General features: G+C 35.0%; 2 protein-coding genes across 2 annotated transcripts; one reads left to right on the top strand and one right to left on the bottom strand.

Moving 5' to 3' along the window:
* Window positions 1–230: 230 nt before the first annotated feature.
* LOC139848952 (uncharacterized) lies at window positions 231–12,750 on the top strand. The gene is made up of 13 exons (XM_071838633.1): window positions 231–326; window positions 652–718; window positions 8,885–8,966; window positions 9,325–9,385; window positions 9,607–9,690; window positions 9,773–9,886; window positions 9,998–10,360; window positions 11,099–11,505; window positions 11,626–11,725; window positions 11,837–11,896; window positions 12,020–12,106; window positions 12,209–12,337; window positions 12,448–12,750. The coding sequence occupies exons 1-13, from the start codon at window positions 231–233 to the stop codon at window positions 12,748–12,750; spliced, it is 1,953 nt and encodes a 650-aa protein (XP_071694734.1).
* Window positions 12,751–13,090: 340 nt separating this feature from the next.
* On the bottom strand, window positions 13,091–13,737 carry LOC139850410 (STS14 protein-like). The gene has a single exon (XM_071839987.1). It carries the CDS (start codon window positions 13,717–13,719, stop codon window positions 13,210–13,212), a length of 510 nt encoding a protein of 169 aa, XP_071696088.1. The 5' UTR covers window positions 13,720–13,737; the 3' UTR covers window positions 13,091–13,209.
* Window positions 13,738–21,114: the final 7,377 nt, after the last annotated feature.

The following is a 21,114-nucleotide window of genomic DNA, read 5'->3' on the forward strand; positions in this document are numbered from 1 at the left end:
TATTTTAGTCCAGCCATGTAACAGACGTCAAATTAATCCGTTAACCTCAGGCATGTGCCAGACACACGAGGGTATTTTTGTCATTTTCACAAGTTTAGACTATCAGTGCACTTTTATAATTATACATATATATTTTTACATATACACAACATCAAACTACAAGGTTATTCATCTACTCAAAACATTTCTAACAGCCCAAACCACCTTCACCTTCACCTTCACCTTCAACCATGAGTCAAACAACCGTCACCTTCAACCGTCACCGTCACCAACCATCACTTTCACCTTCAACCACCACTGTCACCTTCACCTTTAACCCAAAAATGGTAATCGATTTGTTCAAACAAATTTTTTTTTCAAAATCGAAACATAACTGGTCAAAAATAAATCCCTAATTAAGGTTTTGACTTCGGGGTTGCTGCTGCTGCTAGATCAAAACATAACAGGTCAAAAATCCTTAATTAGGGTTTCGACTTCGGTTTTCACAATCATGCGTTCCAGATCTGACAGAATTTGCTACACCTTTTCCGGAGATGATGCCGACGAGCTAAAGAACAACAATCGAGAAAGATGATCGGGGATAGGTTACGTTCGATTTGTAGGTCTCGGCGATGATTTGGGGTTTAGTCGATGTGTGTAAATCGTTCGTAGATTCCAGATTTGGTTACGATATTCGATTCTGGTGACGTCAGCATGTACGAAAGTGATAGTTATGGAGGTGGTGATAAGACCATTCTTTACGCATGAGTTAATTGTTGTGGGAAAATTTTTGCTGACGTGACATTGTTGTAGGATAATGGGAGCGTTGTGGTAAATTTATTGTTGTACTGTTGTGGGCTGCTGATGTGGCATTTCTTTTCCATTTTTGATATATTTAATAAGTATTTACATTATATTAAATAAACTAAAACATATTGTTTAAATAAAATAAATAAAATAAATAAAATATTAAATAAAATGTAACATCCCGTTTTTTCCGTACGTATTGAAAGGTACATACTTAATCATTTGTACGTTTATAACTCGTTAGCTTACGCGTAAATGTATGAATATATGTATAGATATATATATATATATATATATATATATATATATATATATATATATATATATATATATGTATATATATATATATATATATATATGTATATATATATGTATGTGTATACTTGATAATGTGTGCATAAGCAAGTCTATATGTGGGTTTTGATAGCGTTAAGTCTTGCGAGACTATAGTTGAAGGTTAGGTGAGAATAGGAAGCGGGTTTGAAATGTACAAAATTAATTAATGTGGAAATTTGTTTAAGATGGTCGAGCTGCTCAGTTACAGCCTTAGGCCGCTCCGCGACAAAATGGTCCGCGCCGCGGCATAACAAGCAAACCAGGAACAGAATGAGGGTTAAGAAGGGTCGATTTTCATGTTGAATGTCGCGCCGCGATGAATTGGGCCGCGCTGCGGCAGTCCTGCTGGACAGATCCGGACTTAGCTCATTTTAAGGGAATTTAAGGGGCAAATTGGTAATTTGACGTGTAAGTCTGATGGGAGCATTAAATCTCATCCACTTGTTCATTTAATTGAATTTCTTTTCCCTTTTCTTTCTATTTTCTCTCCCAAAACTTAAAACCCAATTGAATTAAAGGTGAGATTTGAGAGTGAAGGATTGAGGGTTGATCTTTGGAGCAAGAATTAAAGTTGTTCCTCTTGTCTCTAGCTACCCGTTGATAGTCTCGGTAAGTTCTAACTCTAAGTTTTGAGTTTTAATTGGTTAATGGCTAGGGTTTTGGTTACTAGAGACTTGTATGACCCATTTGGGGTTAAAATGGGTGAACTTGGGTTATGTGGGTGAAAGGAAATCTTAAATAGCTATAACCTAGGGTTTGGCCTTATGATTTAAGATTTGTAAGTATTAATGGTGTTGTTAAGCTTTAAAACACTTGTTTAATGTTGAAAGAGTGTTAAAATGGGTCAAAAGGGGTAATGTTGACCTAGTTTGGGTGAAATGGGTATGAATTAGCCTAAGTTGCTATTAATTAATGTTAGTAGACTTAAATCACTAGCTTTAGTGATTTAATATGAGTCTTGGCCATTTATGGGCGGTTTTGAGGTAGGTGAGCTATTTAATGCAAATGGGTCATTAAATGCTCAAGTGATATGTAGTGTGGTAAGTTCCACTAGTTGTGTACTTATGTATTAGGTACGTTGCCTTGAAGTTTCGGAAGTGCATAATCATCACCGAAGTGTTAAGGTGAGTGGAATAATTATATGCGTGCATATATGATGTATTTATTTGTGTAGTTGAGTTGTGAAGTGTCGACGTGTTAAGACACCACTCCTCACGTGGCGGGTGAAGTGTCGATGTGTTAAGACACCACTCGGGAGTGAAGTATCGATGTGTTAAGATACCACTCCGAGAGATGTAACGAGTGAAGTGTCGATGTGCTAAGACACCACTCGGGGTGAAGTGTCGAAGTGTTAGGGCACCACCCGGGGTGAAGTATCGACGTGTTAAGATGCCACCCGTGGGGTTAGTGTACGAAGTGTTAAGTGCACTAATGGTTGTTATGAACTCCGACGGTCTTTAAACACCGTTCCCTCGTTCGTTTGGTTAACCATGGTTGTGTGTGTGTGGATTGTAGCATATTATATTGTTTAAACTATATGCTATTGTTATGCTAGCTCGTATGGTGGAAGGTTTAGTGTTATACTTGTGATGGTATGATTACTTATAATGCTAGCATGTATGCGGTAAATGCGTAAGTGATTGCAAGTAAGTAGGTTGTATATGTAAACGTATAATTATTGCACTTACTAAGCATTAGCTTACCCCTCTCGTTGTTTATCTTTTTAGATGCAGGTGTGGACAAGGGCAAGGGGGTTGTTGGGCACTAGGTGTCCCTTGATGATGTTATGTTGGAGCTTTTGGAAGTTAGCCTAGCGTTTTGGGTAGTTTAGTCCCAAACCATGCTCGATGTGTTGTTTGGTTTAAAACTATCATTTTTGTATTGGTCAAACTTGTATCACATTCGTAATGGCCTTTGTGCCTTTTGTAAACACTAAACTTGTTGTATGTTTTAACGAAACGTGTGTAATGGTTTACATATTTAATTGGCGCGTAAATGTGTATTATTTTAAAAAAAAAAATTATCGTATAGAATACGGGTTGGGTTGTTTCATAAAATATCAAAACAAAAGAACGGATTAAAACACACTCAATAAATAAAAACCACACAAAGTTTATAAATTAAAATCTTAAAACTGAAAAAAATACAAAATTAAATGTCATAAAATTTAAAGTCCTAAAATACATTAAAAGCCCTAATATACAATAAAAATGTCCTAAAAATAAAAAATTAAAATAATTTAAAATATTAAAATACATAAAAAAAGTCCTAAAAATAAAAAATTAAAATAATTTAAAGTATTAAAATACATAAAAAAAGTAAAGTCCTAAAACTTAATAATACGATTAGATAAACAAATTTAATATCTTCCATCAAACGAGTCTTGGCTCACGTAGCCTGACTCGACACTACTAGAATCAGAAGGGACCCGAACGTGACTCGATTTGCCTAACTTTACAAGATACAACTCAATTCGACATGGCCGTGTCTCGTTATTTTTGTGCATCTCATTGTTCATTCGTAAACAGAAACATCAACACTTTGTTATCTTCGTCGAAATACACAAGATTAGTAAATACGTATGGTATTTCTTTTTCAAGGTACTTGTTCAATTTTGATATATCAAAGTCAGAAACGTCGACATTTTCAAATAATTTTTTCCCACGGACTTCCAGTCATTCGTAGCTCTATCCCCGGTAATGCACATCAATGAAAACTTTCCTCGAATTCATGGTTGAGGAGTATAAAATTAGAGAGGATTGTGTTTGATAAATTGTATAAAATTTGAAAGAAATGTGGTAAAAATGATATGAAGTGTGTTTGAAAAATTAAATGGAGTGTGTTATTTATACCGAAAAATCAAATTATTTATTTTTTCAGCAAATATATCTCAAATTAAAATCTCAGTCAAACGTGTCAACCAATCAAATGTAGTGACCCGAACTTTTCCATGTTTATATATATATTAAATGAAATTGTTATTTACATGATTAAGTGTTTCCAACATGTTAAGAAATCAAACTTGTTAAGACTTGATTAATTGAAATAGGTTTCATATAGACAATTGACCACCCAAGTTGACCGGTGATTCACGAACGTTAAAACTTGTAAAAACTATATGATGACATATATATGGATATATATATAGTTAACATGATATTATGATAAGTAAACATATCATTAAGTATATTAACAATGAACTACATATGTAAAAACAAGACTACTAACTTAATGATTTTGAAACGAGACATATATGTAACGATTATCGTTGTAACGACATTTAATGTATATATATCATATTAAGAGATATTTATACATCATAATATCATGATAATATAATAATTTAAAATCTCATTTGATATTATAAACATTGGGTTAACACCACTTAACAAGATCGTTAACCTAAAGGTTTCAAAACAACACTTACATGTAACGACTAACGATGACTTAACGACTCAGTTAAAATGTATATACATGTAGTGTTTTAATATGTATTCATACACTTTTGAAAGACTTCAAGACACTTATAAAAATACTTCTACTTAACAAAAATGCTTACAATTACATCCTCGTTCAGTTTCATCAACAATTCTACTCGTATGCACCCGTATTCGTACTCGTACAATACACAGCTTTTAGATGTATGTACTATTGGTATATATACTCCAATGATCAGCTCTTAGCAGCCCATGTGAGTCACCTAACACATGTGGGAACCATCATTTGGCAACTAGCATGAAATATCTCATAAAATTACAAAAATATGAGTAATCATTCATGACTTATTTACATGAAAACAAAATTACATATCCTTTATATCTAATCCATACACCAACGACCAAAAACACCTACAAACACTTTAATTCTTCAATTTTCTTCATCTAATTGATCTCTCTCAAGTTCTATCTTCAAGTTCTAAGTGTTCTTCATAAATTCCAAAAGTTCTAGTTTCATAAAATCAAGAATACTTTCAAGATTGCAAGTTTACTTCCAAGTTTTCTAAATCCATTCCAAGTAATCATCCAAGATCAAGAAACCTTTGTTACTTACAGTAGGTTATCTTTCTAATACAAGGTAATAATCATATTTAAACTTTAATTCAATTTCTATAACTATAACAATCTTATTTCGAGTGGAAATCTTACTTGAAATTGTTTTTGTGTCATGATTCTGCTTCAAGAACTTTCAAGCCATCCAAGGATCCTTTGAAGCTAGATCCATTTTTCTCATTTCCAGTAGGTTTATCCAAGGAACTTGAGGTAGTAATGATGTTCATAACATCATTCGATTCATACATAAAAAGCTGTCTTATTCAACGTTATAAACTTGTAATCACTAGAACATAGTTTAGTTAATTCTAAACTTTTTCGCAAATAAAGTTAATCCTTATAACTAGACTTTTAAAATCAACTAAACACATGTTCTATATCTATATGATATGCTAACTTAATGATTTAAAACCCGGAAACACGATAAACACCATAAAACTGGATATACGCCGTCGTAGTAAAACCGGGGGCTGTTTTGGTTGGGATAATTAAAAGCTAAGAAGAACTTTGATTTAAAAGCTATACTTCTGGAAAAATTATTTTTCTTATGAACATGAAACTATATCCAAAAATCATGGTTAAACTCAAAATGAAAGTATGTTTTTCAAAATGGTCATCAAGATGTTGTTCTTTCGACGGAAATGACTACCTCTTTCAAAAACGACTTGTAACTTGTATTTCTGACTATAAACTTATACTTTTTCTATTTAGATTCATAAATTTAAGTTCAATACGAAAAATTGGCCACTGGAATCACTCAAAACGGATTAGAAACGAAGAAATGGCGAGTAAAACAAGATTGATAAAAACTACTCATTTTACCTACGTGAAAGTTAGTAATAAATCTATTCCAACCATAACCTAATCAACTTATATTGTATATTATGTAATCTTGAGATACCATAGACACGTATACAATGTTTCGACCTATCATGTCGACCCATCTATATATATATTGCGGAACAACCATAGACACTCTATATGTGAATGTTGGAGTTAGCTATACAGGGTTGAGGTTGATTCCAAAATATATATATAGTTTGAGTTGTGATCAATACTGAGATACGTATACACTGGGTCGTGGATTGATTCAAGATAATATTTATCGATTTATTTCTGTACATCTAACTGTGGACAACTAGTTGTAGGTTACTAACGAGGACAGCTGACTTAATAAACTTAAAACATCAAAATGTATTAAAAGTATTGTAAATATATTTTGAACATACTTTGATATATATGTATATATTGTTATAGGTTCGTGAATCAACCAGTGGCCAAGTCTTACTTTCCGACGAAGTAAAAATATGTGAAAGTGAGTTATAGTCCCACTTTTAAAATCTAATATTTTTGGGATGAGAATACATGCAGGTTTTATAAATGATTTACAAAATAGACACAAGTACGTGAAACTACATTCTATGGTTGAATTATCGAAATCGAATATGCCCCTTTTTATTAAGTCTGGTAATCTAAGAATTAGGGAACAGACACCCTAATTGACGCGAATCCTAAAGATAGATCTATTGGGCCTAACAAACCCCATCCAAAGTACCGGATGCTTTAGTACTTCGAAATTTATATCATATCCGAAGGGTGTCCCGGAATGATGGGGATATTCTTATATATGCATCTTGTTAATGTCGGTTACCAGGTGTTCACCATATGAATGATTTTTATCTCTATATATGGGATGTGTATTGAAATATGAAATCTTGTGGTCTATTGTTACGATTTGATATATATAGGTTAAACCTATAACTCACCAACATTTTTGTTGACGTTTAAAGCATGTTTATTCTCAGGTGAATACTAAGAGCTTTCGCTGTTGCATACTAAAATAAGGACAAGATTTGGAGTCCATGTTTGTATGATATTGTGTAAAAACTGCATTCAAGAAACTGATTTCGATGTAACATATTTGTATTGTAAACCATTATGTAATGGTCGTGTGTAAACAGGATATTTTAGATTATCATTATTTGATAATCTACGTAAAGCTTTTTAAACCTTTATTTATGAAATAAAGGTTATGTTTTGTTTTAAAATGAATGCAGTCTTTGAAAAACGTCTCATATAGAGGTCAAAACCTCGCAACGAAATCAATTAATATGGAACGTTTTTAATCAATAAGAACGGGACATTTCATCAAAACATGCCACGCAGACTAAACGACCGTTGTAACCACCGTGGTTTGCCCCGACAACGACACAGCGGATTCGACCACAACGACCCCATACAACCCGTTGTGGTCATTGTTCGACAACAAATATGGTCCGTTGAGCAGTGTAGCTTATGGTCGTTGGTCGACAACAAATATGTTCTGTCGTGGTCGTTTTATAAAAAATTTTGAATTGGTATTGGATTCAATCAAATATTAGGGTATAATATTTGGGATTAAACAGATGGTCAGGGTGCGTTTTGTGTTTGTAAACGCAAAACCAATTATAAAAACACTACGAGTTTGACTAAACGATAAAGACTTATTAGTTAAATTCTCATCCCCAGTAGCAAAATTGGGGGTTTAAAGGAATACCAAAATTTGTGAATCAAGGTTGTTACTGAATTTTTCAAATGGGACCTGTATGTGTAACAAGGAAAACGAAAGATGTAAAATAAAGGTGGACAGATTTTGAGTTTCTGATTTAGGTTTTGATCCCTTAAATCATTTTGAATTTTTAGTAGTGTTTGATTTTGAGTTATTTATTAAAAATAAGGAATTACGAATTTTGTTAGTGATGGAGAAGATGTGTGGGTGAAGATGAAAGTGGGTTTCTTGTTTACCGTGAAATTATGAGTTATGAACATAATTACCCTCATGTGCCTAGTATGTGAGGCCACTTAACGGACAAAAATAACAGACGTGAGATGGCTGGACTATCCACCAACGAAAGTGCATACTACTGGAGAAAAAATATTAAAAAATAAAGTTTGATAATCAGTGTGTTTTTGAGCAAACTACGAGAATTATCGGTAAATTTAAGTCTAATATAAAATTAATCAATTGGGGAAAACTTAATACAGAATATAATATTGTACTCGGTAATTTTTATTTTTATTTGTATTTGGTTGCATCTTTTAAGTAAGGGCATGCTAAAGCCAACCAGAGTCCAATGCAGTATCCATCCAGTGTGTGTGTATATATATAAATTGCAGTGAGTATGGGACAAAGCTGAAAGAAGTAAAATATCACCAACTCCCACTTCCCTGCAAACTAAAGAGACTCGATAAAAACCAAAATATGGGCATCATACTAATTTAATTATTATTTATTTATCCAAAATTATACTAACAAACCCTCTTTTCTTACATTCATCTCCTCATTTGATTTCATTTTTTTTCTTTTTACTTTCACTGAAACCCTTTTTCTTACTCATAAGTCTGCAAATACCCAAAAAGAAAAGTGTTAAAGATTTAGTTTTTCTTCAGGGTTAAGACTTGCATAGTTGAATTTATATCACCACTTTTTTTCTTTACCAATTTTTAAGCTCCTTTTGTGTCAATGCAAGAAGAAAAGTTAGGGTTTTGACCTTAATTTAAGAGTTTTTTGAGTACCAATTTCACATTTTCATTTGTGGGTCTGTAAAAAGCTTCAATCTTGGAAAGCTTTTGGTAACTTGTTTATGCTCTTCAACTGCTTTAGTTATATAAATGTAACCATACATTTATTTTTTCTACTCTGTTTTAGTGAAAATGTGTGTTTTGGTTTGCAGATATGAGTTTTGAGGAGTGTAGTACAAGTAGTTATATGACTGAAATTGGTGCAATGTCATCAATTCACAAGCGTTCTAAAAGGTACTCTACTTAATTTGTTGTATTATTTTATGAATTGCATTGATTGATTTCTTCAACTGCAAATAACTTCTGAAACTAGAGTACCTCTGTGAACTGACATTTGTTAAATTGCATTTTTTTTACTGACATTTGCTTTACAATAAAACTACTAAATGTGAGTACATTATGTAAAAATGAAACCAGAGTTTATAATATGTTCTATAGGCACTCATCTGTTTGTGAAAATGTTGCACTAGTTTTGTACTTTTATGCAATAAGATTGATGATTAGTTCTGTTATATATACTTTTACATATAATCATTGATGCTTAAGGTTACACAATCCTTATCAAGTTCGATTTTTTGCTTAAACTTGGCAGCTTTCAAGAAAATAGTAAATTTGAGAATGATCGTCTCAAAGCGCCTCATCGTGTTAAGTTGGTAAGTATGCTTTTGCTTAATTAATCCGTCGTAAAAGTATAAACCTTTTGCGGTCAATGGTCAAAGTTGAGACCTCAAACCAGCTAGAGACATTAAGTAGGATGGAAAAATGTTGAATATATTTTAGGAAATAAAAGATAAAGTAATAATTATATCTGTTCTGTATCGTCGATTAATAATAATGTGGGAGCCTTAATCTATTATGTAATATCTAATATCAGGATAAGGGACAACCAAAGAAGTGTATGATTGTTAAGAATATTCAGTTGCCTAGTGCTCAGGTTCATAATTCTTTGAAGGACGAGGTACAATTCGAAACATTTTATATTATTAAAGTCGAAAACTTTCACCTAGTTTGTTTCTTTACAATATTTTGTTAATTATCAGATAATGCAGCTCGAGAAAAGATTACACGATCAAGTTTGTGTGCGTGGTGCTTATGAACAAGCGTTAGGCTACAGATCTTCTCACGATATCCCAAATCAAGCATCTATTCCAAAGGTTTATTTATTTTATTTTTTTAATTCAAGTGAAAATCGATGTGTAATTCTTTCAAAAAGGTATCTGTACGTATGAATGATCTGAAAGTGGTTTCTTTATAATGATTTTCAGCCAGCAACAGAGCTGATTCGAGAAATTGCGGTTTTAGAGTACGAAGTTTCACATTTGGAGCAATATCTTCTCTCATTGTACCGAAAGGCGTTTGATCACCAAATTTCATGTCCATCTCCATTAAGAAACGAACGGTCTTTTAAACCGTCTTTAATTACTCCAAGAGGGAAGTATCTAGAAACTTGCAGGGCTGATATCTCTTTACAATCAAATGAGTGTTCCGAAGAAGAAGAAGAAGATGAAAACGGGATTTTATATTCTGGTGTTCAACAATGTCATTCTTCGGTAACCCGAACTTCTCCAACCGAGATTCTCGGAAAATCGGTGCGGGGTTGTTACTCTCAACCACCTTGTATGATGGAGGTACTTTTGATGTTCTACTATGTTTGTAGTTTTTCTTGGTGGCAAAATGGGCGGCTCATGTAAGTCGGATAACGGGTCAAAATGCATAACTCTTAGTGTGGTTCTATGTAGGGCCGGTTGGCTTTATTTGGCCCTAAACACTTTGTGGTCCCATTTTCTTAAAAAATTAGTTATCAACATAATTCACGAAAGTTAATATATGTCTATAAAAGTTTATTGTTTACAAGGTTGGAAAAGTCGCGCGACAAAGACGAGTCGGACGGGACTTCGAAATGACTAGTCAGTCGAGTTGGGGAGTCGAGTGGGACGTTGACTGAAGTTGACTTTTAGTAATACTCTGTATATGTTTAACATATACGAGTATATATTAGACTTAAATATATGACACTTAAATATTTCAAACATATGTATAGGGTACAAATTGTGAGTATGAAATATAATAAAAATTTGACCAATTTTGACCAATCTTGACTTTGACCCGACTTTGTAGCGTTAACTAATGTTTTCGGGCGAAACAAGACGGGGTAGTCACCAAACCGACTAATTGATCGAGAAGGCTGCCATTTACGACACTCATTTTTTATGAAAATGGTTTAGGACTTGTGCATTTAAAATATACTTTCCGTGATTTTGACTCATTTGGCCCGTTTGACCCGTTTCTTTGAAACATTAGCCCAAGTTGACAAAGTTCTTTATAAATGGGTCATTATATTAAGACTTTGTGTGTTTTCTGTACAGTTTGCGCACGCATCAACCAACATTATAAGTCTAGCCGAGCATCTTGGCACTAGAATAACTGATCATATTCCCACTACAGCAAATAACCTTTCTGAAAATATGATCAAGTGCATGTCGGCTATATACTGCAAGCTTGCGGACCCACCTCTTGCAAACCACGGGTTCTCATCTCCTACATCATCTGCATCCTCCATGAGTACTTTCTCACCTAAACACGACCCCAATATAATGTGGGGCCCAGGGTTTAGAAGAGATTCATCGTCTTTTGATGTACAATTAGATAACCCTTTTCATGTTCAAGGACTTAAAGAGTTTAGTGGACCTTACAATACAATGGTCGAAATTCAGTGTCTTTATAAAGATAATCAGAAACTTAGTGAAATCGAGCACATGTTGCAACACTTCAGGTGATAACATATAAATTTTTTGATTATTGTCATTATTAGTGTGTGTTTTTTTTTTTTTAGTGTGTGTGTTTTTTTTTTTTTTTTTTTAATGTTAGCTTGAAATAAATAATGCTCTTGCAGGTCGCTTGTTTCTCGCTTAGAAGACGTAAATCCGAAAAAACTGAAGCATGAGGAGAAGCTAGCTTTCTGGATTAATGTACATAACGCATTGGTTATGCATGTATGATTGTTACTTACAAATATTTGTATATTAATAAATTTTATTTTATAGGAGTTATTATACATCAAGTAACATTGTGTAAACTATTTGTTTTTTTTTTCTTTCGCGCAGGCGGTTTTAGCATATGGAATCCCTCAAAACAATATGAAGAGAGTCATCCTAATGTTGAAGGTAATTAAAAGCCTTGTGCAGACCTTTTTTTTGGCGAAAAACTTGAAATCAAATTAAAATAGATCACGATGATCTAGATGTGTTACAAATGTGAGTTGCATTGCATTTTATGGATTAATGCAGGCTGCATATAATGTTGGCGGTCACATTGTTAGTGCTGATGTCATTCAGAATCATATTTTGGGATGCCGAATGTCTCGTCCTGGGCAGGTATACATTTAAATAATTTTTAAAAATTAAAAAATGTGTTTTAGGCGAACAAGTATTATTCTTTTGGAACTCAAAATTGCTACTTCGTATTTGTATTTGTAGTGGCTGCGTATGTTATTATCTTCAAGAACGAAACTAAGAGCAGGAGACGAACGTCAAGCATACGCAATCGATCATCAAGAACCCCTTTTGCATTTTGCCCTTTCTTCAGGCTGCCATTCTGATCCTGCAGTACATACACAATCTTGATCTTGATTTAAAATTATACAAAAAAAAAAAAAAAAAAAAAAAAAATTAGTTTAGTTCACACAAATCTTGAACTAAAAGTTGTGTTATTGCAGGTTCGTGTCTACACCCCAAAACGAGTGATTCAAGAGCTAGAAACAGCCAAAGAAGAGTTCATCAGGGCTACGTTCGGTTTAGGAAAAGATCAAAGAATTCTTTTACCAAAAATTATTGAAATTTTTGCAAAAGATTCGGGATTATGTGCATCTGGTGTGATTGAGATGATCCAACTTTGTTTACCGGAAAAAATCAAGAAAAGTATAAAGAAACATCATCTCGCCAAATCACGAAAAGTTATCGAATGGGTTCCTCATAATTTTGGTTTTAGGTATCTCATTTGTAAGGAACTAGTCAAGTAATTCTAGCATTATTGGAACCTTAAATTATGTTCTGTTCTTTTTCTTGTTTTCTAGTATAATTGCTGATGAATCTTTATGGTTCTATGAAGAATTACAATGTAAATTATGAGTAATGAAAATTAATTCTTCATTTCATTGCTTAAAGGGTTTAACTAACACAATACTTTTTTTTTTGGGCGAAAAACTGGAAATTAAATTTAGTGGGATTTGAAGATCAAATTGGTTACAACTGATACAGTTTTATGATGATCTACTTGAAAACAACAATTGAAACCTGACCCTGCTATTGTTAGTACATTGTTGCACATTCACATTTGATATAAATATTAAATATCTTTATCTTTATTTATTATAAATTCTTAAACAATTTACTACAACTTCTAATTGCATGATCTGATCTGCATCTCATATGATGCTATACTTTTACTCAACTAAAAACAACCAAAAAAAACCTTACTTTTAATAAGGGGTTTCACCTATAACATTTCCAGGTGGATTATAAAAACAAATAGCCAATGTTGATTGATCAGGAAGACAACTAGCCAACGAACAACCCAACTCAACCGAATTTCGCCACACGACTTGCGTGTAGACCCCACACCGATGATTCGGTGCACACGAGTTATTCGCATACGTGTAATACGATTTCTCGCTCACCCAATTATCGACTACTACGCTCGGTGTAACCACTTCACCTGTGGCCCACATCTGGTTACCACCATATTTGCCACTTGTTAAATTTGCAAACTGACAGTTTTGTTTGTCTCTTTGGAACCTGACTAGTAAGCTTGTAACTTTGGCTAGCTGAAAGTTCCATTTAAGTGGACCCACACCCACATCGGCTCGTGCTTTGTTGTGGGCGTCCAGGTACTCTTGACCATCGGGCGGCACCACGGCAGCCGGTGGTCCTTGAGCCATGGTACGCCATTGGAGTAGTAATGTTAAGATGATCAAGAAAAGTTTCTTCATTTTTTTTTTTTTTTTCCTTTTTTTGTGGTACTAGATGGCAAGCAACATAACTTTTGATAGGCGGTACTTGGTTATTTATGAGAGTTGGTTTGTGAAATGACTTTATTGTCCTTGGTTGGAAGATTTGTTCTTGGTTGATTATTGACTTTGGGCAGTTGGCAAATGGCACCCACGTGATCCGATTTTAATTTTGCAGCCGCACGTGAACTAATTTTGGAAAGTTTTCACCGGTTGGTCAACTATTCTATAATCGGTATTATTAATCGGGCCCAAATGAAGAGATTCAAATACTTATCGGGCTGAAAGACGCCCATTTGAACTATTAATGGATTCATTGTGACATTACTTGAAATTATTTTTTTGAACGGGGTTAGGGTTAGGAGTCACCGATTGGGGGTCGAACGTGATGTCGACACTCATCCATCCGATCATTTCTTTTTTACGAATCATTACAATTCTACCGCCTTCAGAAGGAACCCACACGACGAATCCATACGGACATCACATGTGGTAAAACCTCCTCGAGTGAGGCCCGAACGCAAGATGTATGCAACCTCTGAGGCCCTTGATATGGGCGGGTCACAACAAGGTAAATATTGTAACGAGTGGTAGCCGTCAAGTTTAAAACGTTGTCTAATGGTTACGTATGCAACCATCCTAAGAGGTTGGGATGTGACGTTATATTCTAATTAAAACACATATCAAGTTCAAACCTCGTTAGCACCAAATTTTGAGTGATCAAGAAAAAGGGTCGAAAATGATCACGGAATAACCCGATTATATCGTGTACATTTGAGTAAAACTGCTAGCATTTCTCGAGTAGTCTGAACAATGGCAATACAATCATATTTGTAAAGTATAAATGACACACATATAACCGTTCCCCTAATTTTATCTTCAGGTATATTCATACTAGAACTAGTCACTTTAATGGATTGGGTTACTTTTTTTTTTCTTTTCTTTGAAAGGCAAAAAGATTTTCATTAAAATAAAAAAGGAAATACAAAGGCATATGAGAGAATGCCTTCAAAGAGATGAAACAGATAGATACATCAGAAGGAAAGCTATAAAATGATGAACTAAATTTTACAAATCGAATTTACTCCATCCTTGGGCATCGAACGATCGAACTAGGGTTGATCAACCATTGTGTCCAAATTAAAGAGCATTTTTTTCGAGCGGTTGAAAATTCATTCGAAGGCCTTGATTTGGATATCATTTAAAATCCTGGGTCCATTGCCTTTTTTCTTCCGAAAAACCGTATTGTTTCTATTCCTCCATAACATGTATCCGGTGATCCACTCGATTGCCTACCACATCTTAGAGGGTTGGCTCGAGTTGGAAGAATTGGAAGTACCCGAGAACATTGAATTTGGTTACTTTGGCTTATTTTCATTTCAAAAGTTCAAACCGATTATTACTAAAACGAAATGTTTGAATGTAGAACATGATCAATTATCATCAATATCAATTATCATTATCAATTATTATAATTTTAGTAGTGTAAGTGTATAAATTAACAATATCATAATTATATCTAAACCGTTTTCCAACAAGCATATCCCTATCATTAATAACTAATGAACACTTACTTTATGAAGTTAATTAGGTAGCAAGCCATGTGATGTTTCACTACAAGTAGATATGGTTTAAGTGGGAGTTGGTGCAAGGTCCCCATAATGGGCAACCCAAACCCACTAAAATCAGACCAAACCGTACCTGATTTAAGCCAAACCAAACCGTATTCTAGACCTCATCATATCGAGGTTAAAAAACCCAGCTGTATATCATCGTTAAAATGTTCACGTACAACATTGATGCAGGCATGCAGCTAGCACGTGACCATAGCTTTGATTAATATGTAATTAAATTTTGTTATGCAACTGTGCTAGCTGTGCCTAAATATACAACGTACACAAAAGGAACGGGCACCACATATAATATGGCCTACAACTATTGATATAATATATATAATAATGAGGACTTTCAACAAGTCACATCCATATGATAATTATTAATACCTTGTTTTTGGTCAAACTCCATTTATTTCGGTTTCTGTTTTAGTATAAAGTTTGTTCAACGTCAGTTGTCAAAGTTGAAATTTAGAAACATATAGTTTAATTGGGCTTACACAATAAAATAGTACTATTAGTTTTGCACTGTGAATCGATTGCATAGGTAGATCAACAAAGAAACTTTGGGAACTCATCAATCGATTCATTACATATTACATTTTCTAAAATATTTGTTTGCAAAAATAACTAACATGGATTAGTTTGCATATATAAATGACTTTATACATGCACCTCAACACGTGCCCTGCACATGTTCAAATAAAACAAGAGCATTGCATTTATGCGTTGCGAATTAGCTCGCGCAGAATGTTGCCGCGCCGGCCATGTGTTGTGCCTCCAATAAAGCATAAAGGCATCAAGTACGGCGAGGTAACTACAGGCTTGGTCACCACGATCCCTGTAACAGACGTCCATGCAGAAGACTGACACATCGTACGAGGTAGAAAGGTACGACTTAGGAATATTAGTATACCCATTGTCTAGTCGTCAACCAAATAGTACAAAGAGGACTAGCCACGATCTTTTTGTCCTATTACGTGGCACTAACAAACAATGCAAAGTTGCACTATAAATAAGAGGCTCGAATCACAATACAAAAGGATTCCGACGATCAAAGAAGCACACTGTATTTACATATTCATCGTTGTTAGTAATCACATCACTCTACTCCCTGCGCTAGTCAGCTAGCGTCGTTTTCTCCCACGCTACCGAGTTCACACCATCTCAAGCTACAATCTTACGGTTACATGTAATGTTCGGGGAACACTAACCCTACAAAACCTCCTCTGAGCCATCAATACCGGCTATCCCGATGATGGTGGGTCGACATTTAACCACCCTGTTGAGATCCTCATCACGCAAGGGGTTATTCACGGTATACCGGACCAGAGAGTTAAACTTAAAAGACCATTAAATCCCCATCCTTTATTGACAAGCGTGGACCGAACCCACTGGATCTATTCTATGCTTGATCAAATGGCGCCATTCGTGGGACATATAAGTTGAAATATTTTGATTGATCTTTTCTCTTTATGTTCATTACTCACGTGTCTTCTCTTTACAGGATATTGTTCAGAAGGATGAGTACGCCCTTGGCAAGCTATCATCAGAAGCAAGGAACAAAGTGCAAGATGGACACCATGAAAGGATGGGAAGTAACTGAAATTTCCTTTCCAGCCATTCGAGTATTCAACACCTCCTACGCTCCCATCTTGGTACAAGGATATTTGCCTGATTCAGGTTATAATATCAAACATCTGCATATGGATACGGGCAGTATCGTTGACATCATGTACGAACAGTACTTTAGGCAGTTTCCTGAACCAATCAGGCGAATTATCAGACCGACTACGATAGCGCTATCCGGATTCTAGAGAATTCGCTTGGCCAATCGGGACCCTTGAGCTGAAACTGGAAGTAAGGGATGAAAGCGACGAACTCAAGACGCGCACAAAAACTGTAGAATTCTGCGTTGTTCGTTTGCGATCAAGGTGAAATGTGATGCTAGGAAGAACTTCAATACAAAATTTTGGAGCCATACCATCAACAATACATAGGCCGGTGAAATTCTCGACAGCGCAAGGCATAGCGACGCTCGAGTCAACATCGTTGGACGCTTTATACGCGTCAGTAACGAAAACAATGAAGAAACACCTGAAGAACGGGGTGCGAAGGATTGACTTATCATTGTCAACCCCTCTTACCCAGATGAGAAGATAAAAATATGAGGAAGCCTGACGCAGGAAACAAAACAAAAATTGCGAAACATTTTGGTATTAAACTTAGACATATTTTGTTGGCGCGACGCAGACATGAACGGAGTCCCTCGGAAAATTGCACAACACCATCTTAACGCAAGCACTAATTTGACACCGGTGAAACATAATTAAAGGCCTAAAGAGCCATAAAGGAGTGAATGGTTGCGCAGAAAAGTCAATAAATTGGTCAAAGCCAACATTCTGCGCAAGGTACATTATCAAACTTGGGTCTCGAACCCGGTCTTAATGACAAATACGAATGAATCATGGCGCCTATGCATCGACATCAAGGACATCAATAAGGCGTGTCCTAAAGATAACTACCCTCTGCCTGAGATAGACTGGAAGGTTGATTCATTAGCTGGATTTAAGTACAAATGCTTCCGAGACGCATACAAAGGTTACCATCAAATCCAAATGGCGCAAGAGGATGAGGAATAAACTGTGTTTCACATAGACCAAGGCATATAGTGTTACACAAAAATGTCATTCGGACTAAAAAACGCAGACGCTACATATCAACGCACTATCGACATTGCATTTGTAAAGCATATTGGCCTAGTTATCAAGAGCAACAGTGAAGAGCAATTGTTAGCGGATATACTGGAAACATTCGATACATTGCGAAGCATCAATATGAAACTCAAACCCGCTAAGTGCAGCTTCAGAGAAGAAGAGGGCAGTTTTCTAGGTCACATTATCACTCCACGAGGAATCAAGGAAAATCTAAAAAAGATAGAGGCATTCGAAAATATTCCTTCCCCAAAAAACAAAGAAACAAGTACAAAGCCGAAATGGGAAACTCGCACCGCTATCTTGATTTTTGTCTAAAGCCGTGGAGCGCTCTCTCCCATTCTTTCATACCTTAAGGGATTGCGTATAGAAATCCGATTTCAAATGAACTGAAGAAGTAGAAAAGGCGTTCCAAGAATTGAAAACACTCCTTAAAGACCTCCCCACGCTCACGGCGCCGATAGTTGGCGAAACACTAATCCTTTATTTGGTCGTATCCAAAGAAGCAGTCAGCTCAGTCTTGGTCGCTGAGCGGGGGGACGCGCATATGCCAATCTATTTCGTTAGCAAAGCACTCACGGGGAGTGAGTTGAACTACCTACTCGTGGAAACGTTCGTATATGCGCTTGTAATCACCGCACGCCGGTTGCGCAGATATTTCCAAGCATACCCGATCACGGTGCTCAATAATCAACCCATGAGACAATTACTCTACAAACCAGAGGTATCAGAGAGTCTAACTAAGCGGGAGATAGAATTAGGCGAACATGTGATAACTTATTGCACCAGAATCGCGATTAAGGGTCAGATATGTAGGGATTTGTATGAAATTTTATAAAACTATTTAGCAGCGGAATCATGTACAACAATTTTTAAACCTTTCAAAAACTCCCCACCAAGGATCCAATTGCATGTTGTTAAGAAAACTAAATAATAAATAGTGAGTTTAAAGACTACAACCTTTGAAGACTTTGAACTTGAGAAGTTATGGATGCTAAGAGTTTAGGAACCAAAGTAGCCTCCCTCTATCGGTAATCCACACGAAAGCAAACTCCAATATCAACCGGATGCTAGTCCTTCACAACCCTTGAAAACAAGTATAAGAAACAACCTTTCTTATTTCTTGTTTTAATCCTATCTTGATTTCTTATTAATCTTTCAAATATGAAAGAATACTTAAAACCTTTTAAATAAAGAAAGATAACATCTTGAGACTTATAAGTGTGTATATGTTTTCTAACTTGTAAGTAGTATACGTATGTACTCTTACATTTTACAGAAAACTACAACAACTAAGCCATCATGGTTCATCATTTCGCTTTTTCTTTTCTTCCACCAATTAGTGTAAGGTCATAATGACTTCCATTATAAGTCTATAATGCACATTTATTTATTAAACATATTGAATAAAACAATGTGTATGGATAGCTTTTAATAATGTCTTTGATAATGTATACTTGTACATTTTATATAAATTACAAGATAGAAACAAGTAACAAAGGTTACTTGTTATCCAACACATAGACATCTCTATACATATGTATGGATATTTGTTTATATATAATTGTAGTATTATTATTTCTATTAAATAACAATGACACAATATGTATAATAAGGTTGTAATATAAGAATCATATTCAAATATGTAAATGATATTTATTTACTCATTGTGTGTGACCCTATAGGTTCAAATGTTATTAGTAGTATAGACATAAGTTGTGTCTTGGGCATTAATAACCAACAATCTCCCACTTGCACAAGATTCAACATATGTCAACACAGACAGTGGTAAACGTCTATCAACATGCCACTGCCCCTAAGAACACATGAAAAATGTCATTTTGAGCATCCATTGATTCTCAAGTTAAAATTTCAAATCAATATATAGATAAGGTATCAGTTATCCCTTTGTTACCGACATCTCGTTGAGCATGAGACATGGATAGTAATCAATCTCATATTTAGCTCATACATTATGTTACTCGATCAAGATTGAAACTGATAAAACAAACACCATTGAATACATCAATATAGTTTGAGCGTGGCCACGCATCTTAATCAATTTAAATCATCGAGGGGCCCATAGATGTCAATCTCTCATCCAGATGAGAGGAACAAATTCCGTCTAGACTACACACGTCTCTCATGTGTCTCATATTATACTTAACAATAGCTTTTATGATTTCCTGGCTAAAGAACAATGTTTGACTATGTCAAAGTATAACAATCCTCACACTTAAGACCCAATATGTATCTACGGTCTAAGGATATAAAGATATTACCATTTTCAAGAATCACTTATGACATCGATCCATGAAGTGATCTTGAAAGCGGGTCATGTCCAATGTTTATTCTTCAATAAACATAGGTGAATTTGGTTGCAACTCCCTTGCTCTACTTTCATCTTCATGAAAGTCAACCAACTTATTCACATTAGTCTTAACTCACAACTATTCCCATAGTTGTGATCGACTATGGATGTTTGTGAATAACGGGGTTATTCAAGGATTTAAACATACTAATAAAGAACACAACAATTATTAATGAGTATGATTATCTCCAAATACATCATATCATTTAATATAAATGTTGCATGAATGTTCTAAAATATCGTAATACTAAATTACAAATCATTCCAATCATTAACATTACGAAGCCCTATGCACCGAGCATGACCCTCATGTTTTGATTGTGCCAAAGCCATTGTAAAGGATCAGCAAGGTTTTGATCTGTGTGAACTTTGTGAATACAAACATCTCCGTCTCCCACTATGTGTCGTATATAGTGGAATCTTCTAAGGATATGTTTGGTGCTGTGATGCGATCTAGGTTCTTTTGCTTGAGCAATAGCACCATTGTTGTCGCAAAATGTTTCTATGGGGTCTTCTATGCTTGGCATCACCCCTAAATCAGCAATGAACTTTTTCATCCACGCAGCCTCTTGTGCTGCCTCCGATGCAGCAATGTATTCAGCTTCGGCAGTAGATTGTGCAACTACTTTCTGCTTAGAACTTTTCCAAGTTATAGCTCCTCCATTCAAGATAAAGACAT

Source organism: Rutidosis leptorrhynchoides, chromosome 5 (genome assembly GCF_046630445.1).
Source record: "Rutidosis leptorrhynchoides isolate AG116_Rl617_1_P2 chromosome 5, CSIRO_AGI_Rlap_v1, whole genome shotgun sequence".
NCBI classification, from domain to species: domain Eukaryota; kingdom Viridiplantae; phylum Streptophyta; class Magnoliopsida; order Asterales; family Asteraceae; genus Rutidosis; species Rutidosis leptorrhynchoides.

Bases quoted from the DNA above. Each gene is read 5' to 3' on its own strand.
- LOC139848952 (XM_071838633.1), top strand. From the start codon at position 231: ATGAGTCAAACAACCGTCACCTTCAACCGTCACCGTCACCAACCATCA. The intron at 8,967-9,324 runs GTACTCTACTTA...TAAACTTGGCAG, and splicing joins ATTCACAAGCGTTCTAAAAG to CTTTCAAGAAAATAGTAAAT. The intron at 9,386-9,606 runs GTAAGTATGCTT...ATCTAATATCAG, and splicing joins CGCCTCATCGTGTTAAGTTG to GATAAGGGACAACCAAAGAA.
- LOC139850410 (XM_071839987.1), bottom strand. From the start codon at position 13,719: ATGAAGAAACTTTTCTTGATCATCTTAACATTACTACTCCAATGGCGT.